The sequence below is a fragment of the Trichechus manatus genome, unplaced genomic scaffold, assembly GCF_000243295.1.
Source record: "Trichechus manatus latirostris isolate Lorelei unplaced genomic scaffold, TriManLat1.0 scaffold00071, whole genome shotgun sequence".
Lineage (NCBI taxonomy): Eukaryota > Metazoa > Chordata > Mammalia > Sirenia > Trichechidae > Trichechus > Trichechus manatus.
In genome coordinates, this window is record NW_004444007.1 from 7,935,407 (window position 1) to 7,948,931 (window position 13,525).

At 39.2% G+C, this 13,525-nt stretch overlaps 1 protein-coding gene across 6 annotated transcripts in view; it reads left to right on the forward strand.

The window, feature by feature from the left end:
• NPNT (nephronectin) overlaps positions 1 to 13,525 on the forward strand; it is an 80,217-nt gene that overhangs the window by 54,367 nt on the left and 12,325 nt on the right. For 4 of the 6 annotated variants that reach the window (XM_004380208.1, XM_004380209.1, XM_004380211.1 and 1 more), the window contains 2 exons: positions 10,163 to 10,249; positions 10,746 to 10,844. In XM_004380208.1, coding sequence (XP_004380265.1) covers positions 10,163 to 10,249; positions 10,746 to 10,844 — 186 coding nt within the window. The remainder of the gene's footprint in view (positions 1 to 10,162; positions 10,250 to 10,745; positions 10,845 to 13,525) is intronic. The other 2 variants (XM_004380212.1, XM_004380210.2) reach the window with 1 other exon arrangement.

Below are 13,525 nucleotides of genomic sequence, written 5' to 3' on the forward strand. Positions count from 1 at the left end.
AATGTAGAACATTGTCTTTATAAACTGTGTTATGCCAGTTGAGCTAGATGTTCCCCAAGACCATGGTCCCCACAGCCCTCTGCCCAGCAATTCAGTGCCTCAGGGAGTTTGGACGTGTCTATGGAGCTTCCGTGACCTTGCCTTGGACAAGTTGTGCTGGCTTCCCCAGTGTCATGTACTATCTTACCCTTCACCAAAGTTACCACTTATCTATTGTCTATTTAGTATTTAATATTTCCCCTCCCATCCTTCTGTTTTTTATATTTAACCTAAATTCATGAAACTATTGTTTACACATCTTTAATATTGTCAGGTCCTCAGGGGTGATGGACACAGTTGATCATTGTTTCCAGAGCCCATATTTTATGTACTCAAGGAACACAACGAATGATCATGATAACGGAAAATTTAAATAGTATATGATCAAGGAAATAATATTTCATATATGATGTGAAAATATTAAGCTAATTTTTGTTGTTGTTAATAACTTACTCTGTCAGCGGAGGTTTGAGTGTTACTGTGTTGAACTGGTTTCAGCAGAGCTTCCAGACTAAGTTGGACTAGGAAGAAAGGCTTAGTGATCTGTCTTCCAAAAATCAGCCAGTGACAACTCTATGGATCACAACAGTTTGATCCGTAACTGATCACGGGGGTCGCGCAGGACCTGGCAGCTTTTTGTTTAGTTGCACATGGGGTTCCCGTGAGTCGGAGGCCAACTTGACAGCAGCTAACAACAACAACAACTTTGGGACCCTAAATTTCTTAGGTTGTTATGAATAGAAATATTAATAGATATATTTGCAGGGCTAGCCCTATAGGCGTTATTTGAGCAACACTGAAGTTCTCTAATATAGCATGAAACTCTTGCTCTGTCACTACTGGGGCAGACCACTGCTTCCTAAAGAGAACATTAGTTTTCTGGGATATTATGCAATTGTTTGCCTAAAAAAGTTCTGAAGTCCAATAACTTTGAGAAATCCTAGGAGTAGCCAACTTAAACAGGTTTGTTAACTGCAGAACTTCTCAATAATGTGCTAATGGCCATTGCAAATCTCTAGAAGAGGCATATAATATGCATCATTTCCCAAACAGAATTAATCATGGGATTAGAGTTCAGTGGGATCTGACTTCAGTGTAACAACCTTCAGGCTAAGATGGACTGAATGGTGGAGACATACTCTCCACAAAGTCCAGCAGTCCTCTCTGGTTAGCTTATTCGCATGGTTTCTGAGACTAATAGATTGGTCTTGGACTCAGGGAATATTCTAGTGAGGGGATGTGGGGAATAGGGGAGGGCAGAAAGATGCTGGGTAACCGTAGAGAAGAAAAGTAGATGTCGAAGTGGTGGAATGTCTGTATGGACGACAGAGAGGATTGCTAAAAAGTTAAGGTCTGAGCTACAAAGATAGAAGTCTTTACTTAAGCCTGATGTCTGAGCAGGTAGGAGCTGCCTCTGGAGCAGCGAAAATAAAAGAACTTTATGCAGGCACTAAAGTAAAATAAGTTGGGGGGGATATGCCTTCCACTCTAGCAATACAGTGAGATATTATGTATCTACTAATAATGTTTTTTGCAAAATACCCATGTTGTAAAAGTGTTAAGAAAAAGACGACACAAAACTGTCTATTCTGTATCACTCCTATTAGGTATAAAATATTTGTATACATATGTCTACAGGTATATAAGTCTGGAAGAAAAAAAACTAAAACAGTAACCATGGATATATCCAGTTTATGATATTTTGGGTGATTTTCATTGTTTTTTGATATCCTCATGCAGTGATTTTTAATCTTTCCATCCTTGCTATCATTGCTAAGAGTAATTCATTATAGCAGTAATTCCTTAGGAGAAGGGGGCAGTGGTAATAACATCCCACTTTCCCCACTAGTAGATGGAGTTGTATATTTTGAAAAAGTACCTGAGGAGATTCCAATTCTTAATCATGTTAATTTTATTTAAAACATACTTATTTTTAAAAATTCATTGAAGATTTTATTAACATATTTTTAACCTCTCAAAATATTCTTAACAAATTATGTCAAGTATATGCAGATTTAGCTGGGGTAGTCAGGTTACTTCAAGGAATATATCACTTGGACCAGAAAGCAGATTTTACTTTTCAAAATGTTTCCAGAAGCTCTTATGAACCAGAATAACCTGGGGTGCTTATTTAAGATGTAGATTCCTAATTTCTGTAACGCGTTTACTAACTCCAACTTTCTAGGGAAGTATTTCTCAGTCTTTTATGTGTGCATAAATCACATGAACTCTTGTTAAAATGCAGACAGTGATTCAGTAGGTCTGAAGTGGAGCCTGAGATTCTGCATGTCCAGCGAACACTGGGGTAATGCTGCTGCTCTGCAGACCGCGTTTTGAGTAGCAGGGCTCTCTAAACCGTAATGGACAGCTCCAACCCAGCAGAACCGTGACTTAGTTGGAGACAGAGTTAGGCAGATGTAGACTGTTTAAGGAGCCCTGGTGGTGCAGTGGTTAAGAACTTGGCTGCTAACCAAAAGGTCAGCAGTTCAAATCCACCTCCCGCTCCTTGGAAACCCTATGCTGCAGTTCTGCTCTGCCCTGTAGGGGCACCATGAGTCAAAACTGACTTGATGGCAATAGGTTTTTAATTTTTATTTTAGATTGTTTAAAATGTAGCAATTGTGCCTAGGCGTGTGTCCACCTGAGTCCTGTAGTGCAAAGAGGAAAGGCATTACAGAATCAAGATTATAGAATATAATGTAATACTTATCAGGGACTCTTTTGAGCCCCCATATCAGAGAACCAGATCATTGTTGCTGTATTAATTATAGAACACGAGAATGTGTTGAACTTTCAAGTCCCAAGCGGTAGGAAGAAAATTGTTTCCTTTTTCTGATTGCTGCATGCCGTCCCAAGATTCTTTCCCTCATTACCCTTCTGCAGATTGTATAGAGTCTGTGACAGGTGTGGTCACATTGTTCTCAGTCCTAGAAAGATTGTCTCATTCTGATGCTGTGTGGTGATGAGTTAAAAGATTGTCCTCAAACTAGTTTGCTTTCTAGTAAATAGTGAGGCCTGGAGAGACCCTGAGAAGATGTGTGACATCTCCCTGAAGATTAAATTTCTGCTCATGTTTTGAAGGAGTGAGTTATCACTGCTTACAGGTCAGGATCTGGTGCAGTGAATTCTGAACATTTTCAAGATTTTTGATTTATGTTTTAACTGGATCCTATGGTGGCTGGTAAAGGTGAAAAAAAAAAAAAAAGGTTTCTCCAGAAAGTACAAATTGAGCTCTTGGTGAATGAGACCAAAGTCAGAAATCTGATTTTTAAAATATTATATGAACATTTGTTTTGAAAATGACAATATTATAGAGTTATATTAACAGGACCGTGCTCACAGCCCTGTTTGATTTGGGGCATGTTATTAAGTTTTCTTATGCTTTTGTTTCCTCATCTGTGAGTTGGGGATACTAATATTATACGCCTCATTGGGTGGTTGTGAGAATTGGATGAGAGAGTGCATGCAAATCTTCCCATAGTGCTTGGCACATCACAGTACATATTAGCTATTATTACTACCATTGTTGTTGAATTCATTTGTACGGTAATAGCATTCCCTCCTTAAACCTTATAAAAAGACAGCTGTATTTTGTGTTCTAGTTCTGAGTTTATATTTTTCTGATGCTTTTTATTATGGTTCATTTGAGTTTTACTTTTATTTTTGCCAGTCAGATCCTTTTGAAACAAATTGATTTGCAAGTGAGAGCTATTACATAAGAAAATGAAAATAGAAATCTGGTTATTTCGTATATCCTTTATTTATTACTAAATAATTGGAATACATGTTTTGCTAAGGTGTTTATAGTACCTAGTTGAACAGTTCAGATGTTAAAATAGAGACAGATCACCTCGGGTTCCTTACTGTGCAGAGAGTGGCAGCAGTCTTCAGAGGGGAATGTAGATGGAAACCTTATGTAACAGGTCTGATGAATATCAGAAATAAAAGCTCTGTTTCTTCCTTTAAATAGATTATTTTGGCCTGAGTCCATTGACACCTGTCCCCTATAGCTGGTGGGCTTCAACTCTCCCCCCAGCAGATGTGTGCACTGCACTGAGTCCAAGCAGACCTGTTGGAGAGCCCGCTTACCCTGTGCATTCTGTTCTGTAGGACTTGGTTCTGATAGAGCCTAACCTTCACAGTTTTCTTTGGCTTAGAAGAGGGAAAGACAGCATAACTGTCAAGTGTTCTCCTAATCTGCAGAGGTCATGTTATGATCTGTAAGATCATGTTTAGAAAAGGACCACCTTTGAGATATTCTGTCATCCTGGGTTGCTCCAGACAGTGCTCCAGAGCTGTTCTGAAACTTTATTAAAGGTACAATACAAAAAAGGAGAAATAGGCATGTCACAAAAATCGGTCTCAATACTGAGTAGCTGTGTTTGTGCTTCACCTTTTACCAGATATTTCTTTCTTTTCTTTTTTTTTTTTCATTTCTGCTCTTTACTCTCAGCCCAAAGGTGTCTTTTTGAACTTTGTTCATTCTTTCTATGGGATGAAGCCTTTAGAAAACAAGTGGTTGTCTCTGTGGAGCCCAACCCCCCACCTCCTTTTTTTTTTTGCTAGTAATCAATAGATGGCTAAGAATTTTCTCTACTGTGGGTAAGGAAATTGCAGAAGCTCAAGTCTAGTCCTTTTCCTTTCTTCTCTGTGGTCATGTAAAGCTATAATGTGTCTGTTCTGCATCTGGAGAGATGGAGTGAGAGTGAAAGTTAGCGACACAGAGAGAGGAGAGAGAGCGCTCATAAAACTGTTACTCATTTCCACCCTCTAATCTTTAGTCTCTAAAAACCTCTGGGTTCTGCCACCAGAAAGAGCTTTCAAAATATTAGGAAAGTTATGTACCGTTTTCTTCAATGAACTAAGCCCTTAAGCATAGAATGTAAGATACTGTTATCTTTAATCTTTAGTCTGACAACAGATGCCAGAACTGGCCTGGGCAATGTTATGGGAGCCATTTTAGGACAGAAACAGACCTTGCGAACCTAAGTTTAATAAACAGTGCTTACGTTTTGTTATAGCTACTCTTTGCAAGAAGTCTGGCAGAGGAAGGTATATATGATAATATTTACATTCACATCTCTGTGCTTACTCTGAATGCATTTTGGGTAAAAATACAGTTGATTATTTGGGAAACCTCATTTATGAGTGCAGGTTATATATTAATATTATCACATCACTGGGAAACGTGTGTCATAGAAAATTCTGGGCCAGGATTTCTTATAAGAAATGTTCTGCTTATTTGTGTGTCTAATTCTTCCCTCTGGCTCCAGGGCTTCACAGCCAATATGAAATAATACGGTGTCCCTAACCCCAATCCAACAACATTTTTATCCTTTTGTCTGTTTGCTTCAGTAACGGTAACAGTATATCCCCTTTACTTTCAATTTATGCAGAAGATTATACAAAGCAATGGTAAGAAATATTTTTTGGTGGTTAAAACATTGACCCGTGGAAGAAAATTTTTTTATGAAATAAATCTTTTAAAGAATATATAAACATTCTCTAGTTTGTGTTAATTTTGGTTGAAATTGGCCTGGGACACCTACTCCCACCTCCTTCCTGTTCATTCTCCTTGCTACAGACAAAGGGTGATTTTTAACATGCAATCCTGATCTTGCACTCCTCTGTTCAAATCCTTCAGAGGCTTCCAGTTTTCACCAGGATAGAGTCTAAAATATCTACAGGGCCTGAAAAGGCCCTGCACAGTCTGCCTACGTCTCCGGTTACCTGTGGTGGATTCTTCATGTGCCCTGCCCTTCCCCCATAAGCTCTCCAATTGTACTGATGTATTTGTTCCACACTATTTCATTCCCTAGTGCCCCAGCTCACAGTAACTTATCCTTCGTGTCCTGGTGTAAGCGTCACTTCTCAGAGATTTTTATAACAGCCGTCTTCCTCAGGTTAGCTTAGCTACTCCTCCTCCCCCAACCCTCATGCTTAGCGTCCTCTAAACAAAACACCCACTGCCATTGCGTCTCATAGCGACCCTGTAGGACAGAGTAAAACTGCTCCGTAGGGTTTCCAAGGCTGTAAATCTTTCCAGAGGCAGACTGCCACATCTTTCTTCTGTGGAGCTACTAGGGGGTTCAAACCGCTGACCTTTCTGTTAGCAGCTGAGTGCTTTAACTGCTGAGCCACATCCTCTACTTTTCCTTAAAGGACTTATTACTCAGGGAAATTATTAGGTGTCTGTCTTCACCTCTAGAATGTAGGTCACATGAAGGCAGGAGTAGTTCTGTTCATTTCCTCACAAGCGCTTAGCCCAGTGCCCATGCCTGGTTGATGCTCATTAATTATCTCTTGACTGATTGCATAAATGAGTAGCTGTATGGGAGGGAGGGAGGATGGATGAATGGACAAATGATGGAAGAATTGTATTGTTACCATTTCTCGTAATTCTTTTTTTAGTATTTAAAATTATACCATTCTAAGAATTAATGACCTAATTACAGAAAATATCAGGTATGTACGTGTTTTTATTAAATATGTGATATTCTCATATTGAATGTTAGCCCAAGTATGAAGCAGGGAAGAATAATTAGAAAAATCGTGTGTCAGTGTCCTAGTTATACTTCTATTTTCAGGCAATGCTAGTCATTTATTTTAATTAACATTTAGTACATTGATTAAGGCGCCCTGGTGGCACAGCAGTTAAGAGCTCGGCTGCTAACCAAAAGGTTAGCGGTTCGAATCCACCAGCTGCTCCTTGGAAACCCTGTAGGGCCATTCTACCCTGTCCTGTAGGGTTGCTATGAGTCGGAATTGACTCGACAGCAACACGTTTGGTTATTTGGTTACATTGACTCAAATGGCTTCATTAGGTCAAAGAAAATGCTTGCATTTCACCAAATCATTTCAATTTCATAGTCTTGCATTTAACACTAGGTATCAAGACTCTAAGGAGCCCTGGTGGCGCAGTGGTTAAAAGGGCTCAGCTGCTAACCAAAAGGTCAGCGGCTCAAACCCATCAGCTGCTCTGTGGGAGAAAGATGTGGCAGTCTGCTTCTGTAAAGATTTACAGCCTTGGAACCTATGGGGCAGTTCTACTCTCTGTCCTGTAGGGTCACTCAGTCGACTCAAAGGCAGTGGGTTTATCAAGACTCTCTTCAGTGTTCTCTTTGAGCAATCAAAATACAAATAACTTGCTATGGCATTGGGATAAGTCTATGTGCTTTGACAGAAAGCTCTTTTCCTTTTTAGGTAAGATTTCTTTCCATAATAGGAATTCTTTCTTACAATAGACCATCTTTTAAAAACTAGAATATAAAAGACAAAACAAACCAATGAATGAGAAAACATCGCTTTCATTTCCAATACTCGGAGACTACCATTATCAGCATGTTGGTATATTTCTTTTTACATGTTTTTCTAGCTCAGCTTTTTGTTTGTTTGTTTTGTAAATAGTTGAGATCACACTGCATGAATGATTCTGCCCACTACTTATTTCACTTAGTATTTTTGCATAAACGGAGTAGTATACCAGAGTAGTGTGCCTTTTCTTGACACGTCAGTGGGAGGCGCTGAGCAATCCGTTCTGGTATGGGTGAGGAAGGAGAAGTAGTTAAATAACTTGACAATGTTATACAAAGTAGAGCACACAGCATTGTAAGAACTAATCGTTGCTGAGCATTTCAGGTCTTTAAATTCCCTTGACATTTTCCTCAATGGATTGTAGATATGTACGATCATCAGCTGCAAGTGCCTAAAACATACTTATGAACCATCTGAGGCTTGCAGATTGTTAGATGACCAGTTGTTTTGTTTGCCATTCGCCAAATGTGTAATCTAGACCCTTCCTTTCTCTAAAACCATCTCCCATGTCACTCTCCATTTCCCAGTGCCCTCCAGCCACTGTGAAGTCCTTCCTCATTTTTAAACATTCGAGCACTTTCTCTGTACTTGCTGCTTGAAACGCTCCATCTTTCTTCACCTCAACACTTCATTTTTTGCTTGGCATGTTCTATGTTCTCCAAGTCTTAGTTTAAATGTTGGTAGTCAGAGAGGACCTTCTTGATTTTCCTTTATAAAATGCTCCCTTCCCCTGTGCCAGGAAACCTTTGTATGATCCTGCCCCTCTAGACCAAGACTCTATTTACCATTTGCCAGTCCTTCATCTGGGAAAAAAAGGGGGTTTGAGAGACTGTTATAATGCCTCAAGAATATGGTACTGCAAGATTTGAGTGATTCCACTCTGGAGATAATTTGTATTCATCACAAGGGAAGAGAAGAAAAGCATGGATTGTTCTGTAGAGTTTTTATAATTTTCTTTATGTCATGAGAAATGAAACATGCTTGCCTACAACTTTGTGATATTTCTAGTAAAGAATATGGCAGCCCCCTCTCAGAGCTCCAAATGAGGAAAGAAAAGCTGAATGGGCTGTTGTGCTGTCAGTCATTTGGGGTATAAGAGAGAGAAGCTGGTTGTCTCACCACCAGGGCACTAGCGGTCAGGTCTTCAGGTCGTGTCCCTAACAGCTTGTCTATGGACCAGCTTCTTTTCTGCTGTCCCTCTCAAGTTAGGTAAATGGCAGTGCATAAAGTGAGGAGGAAAGGGAGCTTCACTGTTTGGACTTCTGAAAAAAAAAAAAGGAAGACTTCAGAAACAGTAAGCTAAGCATTAATGGGGTTGTTACTTAAAAAGAAATCTTTATTAAAAATAATAGGAATATTGTTGAAAAAACAACTCTTGAATGATGTCTGCTTCTTAGTGTTCTGAGTTCATCTTTTACTCCCTGTCTAATTAATTTAAGTTCTGGCAAAGAGAAGGGAGTCTTCTCTGGAATTTGGCCAAGTATTCCCTTCAACCCCACCAATATTCCCACACCCCCTTTCCAACCCGGTTATTCTCCATGACATCATCTGTTTTTGTTCATTTTTTTGTTTTTCCTTCCTAGCCCTTATCACAATCTAGAGTTGTAATGCTCACTTATCTACTTGTTTAATGTCTCCCTCTCCCATTAGAATGTCTTCTCTCTGAGGGGCGCGTCCTTGTTGATCTTGTTCACTCCGTTCATCCTGGGGCTTAATACAGTACTTGGCATGTGGTTGGCAATCAAATATACATCGATTGAATGAATAAATAAATATTTTAAATACAATAATTTTCTAAAAGTGGATTCTTAAGCTCTGTTCCACTTATTTGAGGAAAAGGGTTGATGAAGTACTTAAGTTTTGGATAAGACGTTTGTATTCATTCAATAAACAGCTATTGCGTGCCTGTCACCAGGTCAAGCCCTGGAAAGGCCACATGTATAAGACATGATGGATGCCCTCCAGAACCTCAGAGACTAGCAGAGGGACAGACACTTATGTGTGTAAATAGCTGCAATTCTTTATGAAAGACTGTAATAGAGGTATGCAAACATGAGCTGTTGAAGTACAAGGGGGTGGAATTTAATTGTCTGGAGCATCCAGGTTTTCTCAGAGGCAGTGATATTTAACGCTGGGCCTTGAGCGAAGAGGGGAAGTTTGGCTGGTTAATTAGCAGGAACAAGAGCATCCCAAGCTGGGGAACGGGGGTGAGAGATGTGAAAATGAATGGCATGTTTGGATAGTACTGTGTATTTTGGTGGGGTGCACTGTGAATGCTGTTAAAGAAGTTTGGATTTGTTCTTAAAGGAGCCACGGAACCTGCTTAGATGATAAGAAATATATATTACAGAGTTCATTTGTGGAGAGTCAATTCTGTTGTTAAAAAAACCAAACCATTCACTGTAATTGTAGGTAGTTTTAGTTAAAACAGCTTTAATTGAGAATTCATAACAATGCATCTTTTCCAGAGATGAATTTTAGAGATGAACTTTAGAATTTCATAGAGATGAATATTTTGTTAGAAATTAGTAGCTCTTTTAACATGTGTTTTTCAGATGCGGACTTTTTATTTAGTTTTATGTTGAATTTTAAAAACGTTTAAAAATCTTTTTATTTTTAATTGTACCCAGGTAAATGTTACAGTATAAATCCCTGCAGAGCAAACTTCATGAATCTTCATATAAAATATAATTAAATATTTTGGATTCTGTCAGAGGAGTAAAATGCTTAGGCCATTTTCCTCTGCCCCTTGTTAAAGGTAGTGCTTCCTTACCTCATTAAAAAAAATTTTTTTTTTTCTTTCTTGCAGTTCCACGGCAGCCTTCAAATGACTTGTTTGAAATTTTTGAAATAGAAAAAGGAATCAGTGCAGATGATGAAGCAAAGGATGATCCAGGTAGACACTTATATTTTTAGTCCCATTATAAGGAAATTGTTACCCTCCATTTCATGAAAATAGCTTTTAAATTGTAGATTGACTGGTTATATCTGGGAAAATTCTACATTTTTTTTTGTAAACAGGACATTGGTTTCCCTTGTAGTTAAATCACTTGGGTAAAAATAATTATGAATCATCATTCTCTTCTTTTTTTGAAAATATATCAAAGCAGCCCTTGACCTGTGAGGCCATCACCATGTATAAGTGACGAGGTGACAAGGTCACAGTTTGACAAAGCTTGCATGTTCTGTTTTTACAGATGAGCATGCATGCACAATTGTGCTGAGAGGGGATTCCTGTAACTTCCCTCTGATCTCATGGAAAGACATTCTGCTGGGATAGTGAAACATGGGCAGGGAGAACCCTTGTACAGATACCTCTGGCTCCCAAATTCATTTCTTTTGTTATTTGTTGGGTTTGTGATTTACTCATCCTTCTGGTCATTTCCTTGTAGGTATTCTGATACACAGTTGTAATTTTGACCATGGACTTTGTGGATGGATCAGGGAAAAAGAAAATGACTTGCAGTGGGAACCAGTCAGGGACCCAGCAGGTAAAACCATCTCGTCTAACTCTCTCCGGTACACGTTTCAGTTCGACCTTCTCTGAAGATCCTAGTTCTGCTAATCACGTATATTATAACACAACTCTGTGTTTGCTTAATAAAGAGGGTTAAAAAAAAAAATCATATACAGCATTTTATGGTCCATATTCTTTTAGTGGAAACCCTGGTGGTGTAGCGGTTAAATGCTACAGCTGCTAACCAAAAGGTCAGCAGTTCAAATCCACCAGGTGCTCTTTGGAAACTCTATGGGGCAGTTCTACTCTGTCCTGTAGGGTCACTATGAGTCGGAATCGACTCGACGGCAACGGGTTTGGTTTTTTTTTAATTTTTTTTTATTTTAGTGAGCTAAATTTGTTGGCTGTCAATTAGGAATATATTATTGGAAGATGGATAGTTAATTAAAAGGCCAGCTAATTTCTCCCAAAAGATTTGGTAAATAAAACATTCAGACGCACTCCAGCATGTCGTTTTCAAGTGATCATAGTGGTCCCTTCACAGGAACAAGAGTTAAGAGTGGTACATCAGCCACAGTAACCCGTTGCCATTGAGTCGATTCTGACTCATAGTGACTCTGTAGGATGGAGTAGAACAGCCCCGTATGGTGTCCAAGGAGCAGCTGGTGGATTTGAATTGCCGACTTTTTGGTTAATAGCCTAGCTCTTAACCATTGCGCCACCAGTGGTCCTTGGTTATTTTCTCAATTATAGCCATCCCCCCCGCCCCTTTTAATAGAAAGAAAGAGGAGAAATTTCTATGAGGTTGTAAATATCTCTCTGAAAAACATTTCAATCTTACTCGAATGCTAGAGAAATTTGTAATAGATTACCACATTTACTGCACGAGGGAAAGGTTATTAGAAAGGTGGCTTCAGAAAATCAGCAGACTTTTAAACTGTGCAGTCCCTATCAATTTAAAGTTTCAGTTCTTAAAAGATGTTTTGTCTTCTTGTTTCAGGAAGCAAAGCTACGTATTGTTGTTGGTTTTCTTCCTCCCCTCAGTAATTAAATCTTTAATGGGTGAGGCCAACTTAATGGAAGGCTGAGGAGTTTGGTTTCTTTATTTCTTTTTTATACTTGTGATTCTAGACCTAAGAATGAAAGACGCAAGAAGTGAAGAAAAACCTTTCAGCGTGTTATTTAGTTTATTCTAAAAGCCTAGTGCTTAAATACTATACCTGGTATGTAGATAGAGCAGAAACCACACAGACATTAACTTGAGAGAGTGTATGATCTGTTAAAACAGCTCTTCTCAAATGTCATTGCGTGTACATATTACCTAGGAACCTTATTAAAATGCAGACTTCAACACAGTAAGTCTGGTTTGGGGCCTGAGATTCTGCATTTCTAACAAGCTCCCTGGGGATACCTGTGGTGCTGGTCCTTGGCCTACATTTTGAGTAGCAAGGTATTAAAAAATTAATCTAAAAGTATATTAGAGCCCATAAGATTAAAATACAACCGAGATATTTAAAAATGAAATTTGAGGTAAACATTTTAAAAAATACGAATATTTCATAGATTCAACTGGCTGTTTAGATATCTTTTAGATATAAAATAAAATATCACTTAATGTCACCCACCACTCCCCACACACACGGCCCTCTCTTTTATTCTCTGATTTGTATGTTCACCTTCTCACTCATTTAAGGTTAACTCTGAGCAGGACAGTATTATTACTAAAGTCACAGATATATGTGAATAAGAGAGAAGCTAACATTTATTTAATATTTACTGTAAACAAACAGAGGAACCCTGGTGGCACAGTGGTAAAAGCAGCACAGCTTTTCGAACCCACCAGTCACTCCCCAGGAGAAAGATGTGGCAGTCGGCTTCCATAAAGATTTACAGCCTGGGAAACCTTATGAGGCATTTACCGGTACTTGGACCCATTGCCTTTGAGTCAGTTTTGACTCATAGTGACCCTATAGGACAGAGTAGAACGGCCCCATAGGGTTTCCAAGGAGCAGCTGGTAGACTCGAACTGCCGACCTTTTGGTTAGTAGCCAAGCTCTTAACCACTGCGCCGCCAGGGCTCCACGGGGCAGTTCTACTCTGTCCTATAGGGTAGCTAGGAGTTGGAATTGACTCAATGGCAGTGGGTTTGGTTTGGGCTTTGGTTATAAACAAACAAACAAAAAAACACAAGCCCTTTGCTGTCCCATCTATCCTGACCCATGGCAACCCTATGTGTTACAGAGTAGAACTGCTCCATAGGGTTTTCTTGCCTGTAATCTTTACAGATGGGGAAGAAACACATGGCAGTCTGCTTCCGTAAAGATTACAGCCCTGGAACCTATGGCACAGTTCTGCTCTGTCCTACAGGGTCACTATGAGTGGGAATCAACTCAACGGCAATGGGTTAATCGTTACCAAAGCAGATAGCCACGCCCTTTCTTCCAGGGTCCCACTGGGTGGGTTCGAAATGCTAACTTTTAGTTTAGTAGTCAAGCACAAATCATATGCCCCACCCAGGAACCTACAGTATTTACTGTAGCCCTGGCTTATTCATCATCTTACTAGTTTATATATGTATATATATATTTTTTAATTGTACTTTAGATGAAGGTTTACAGAACAAAGTTTCTCACTAAACAGTCAGTACACATATTGTTTTATGACATTGGTTAACAACCCTACGACACGTCAACACTCTCCCTTCTCGAACTTGGA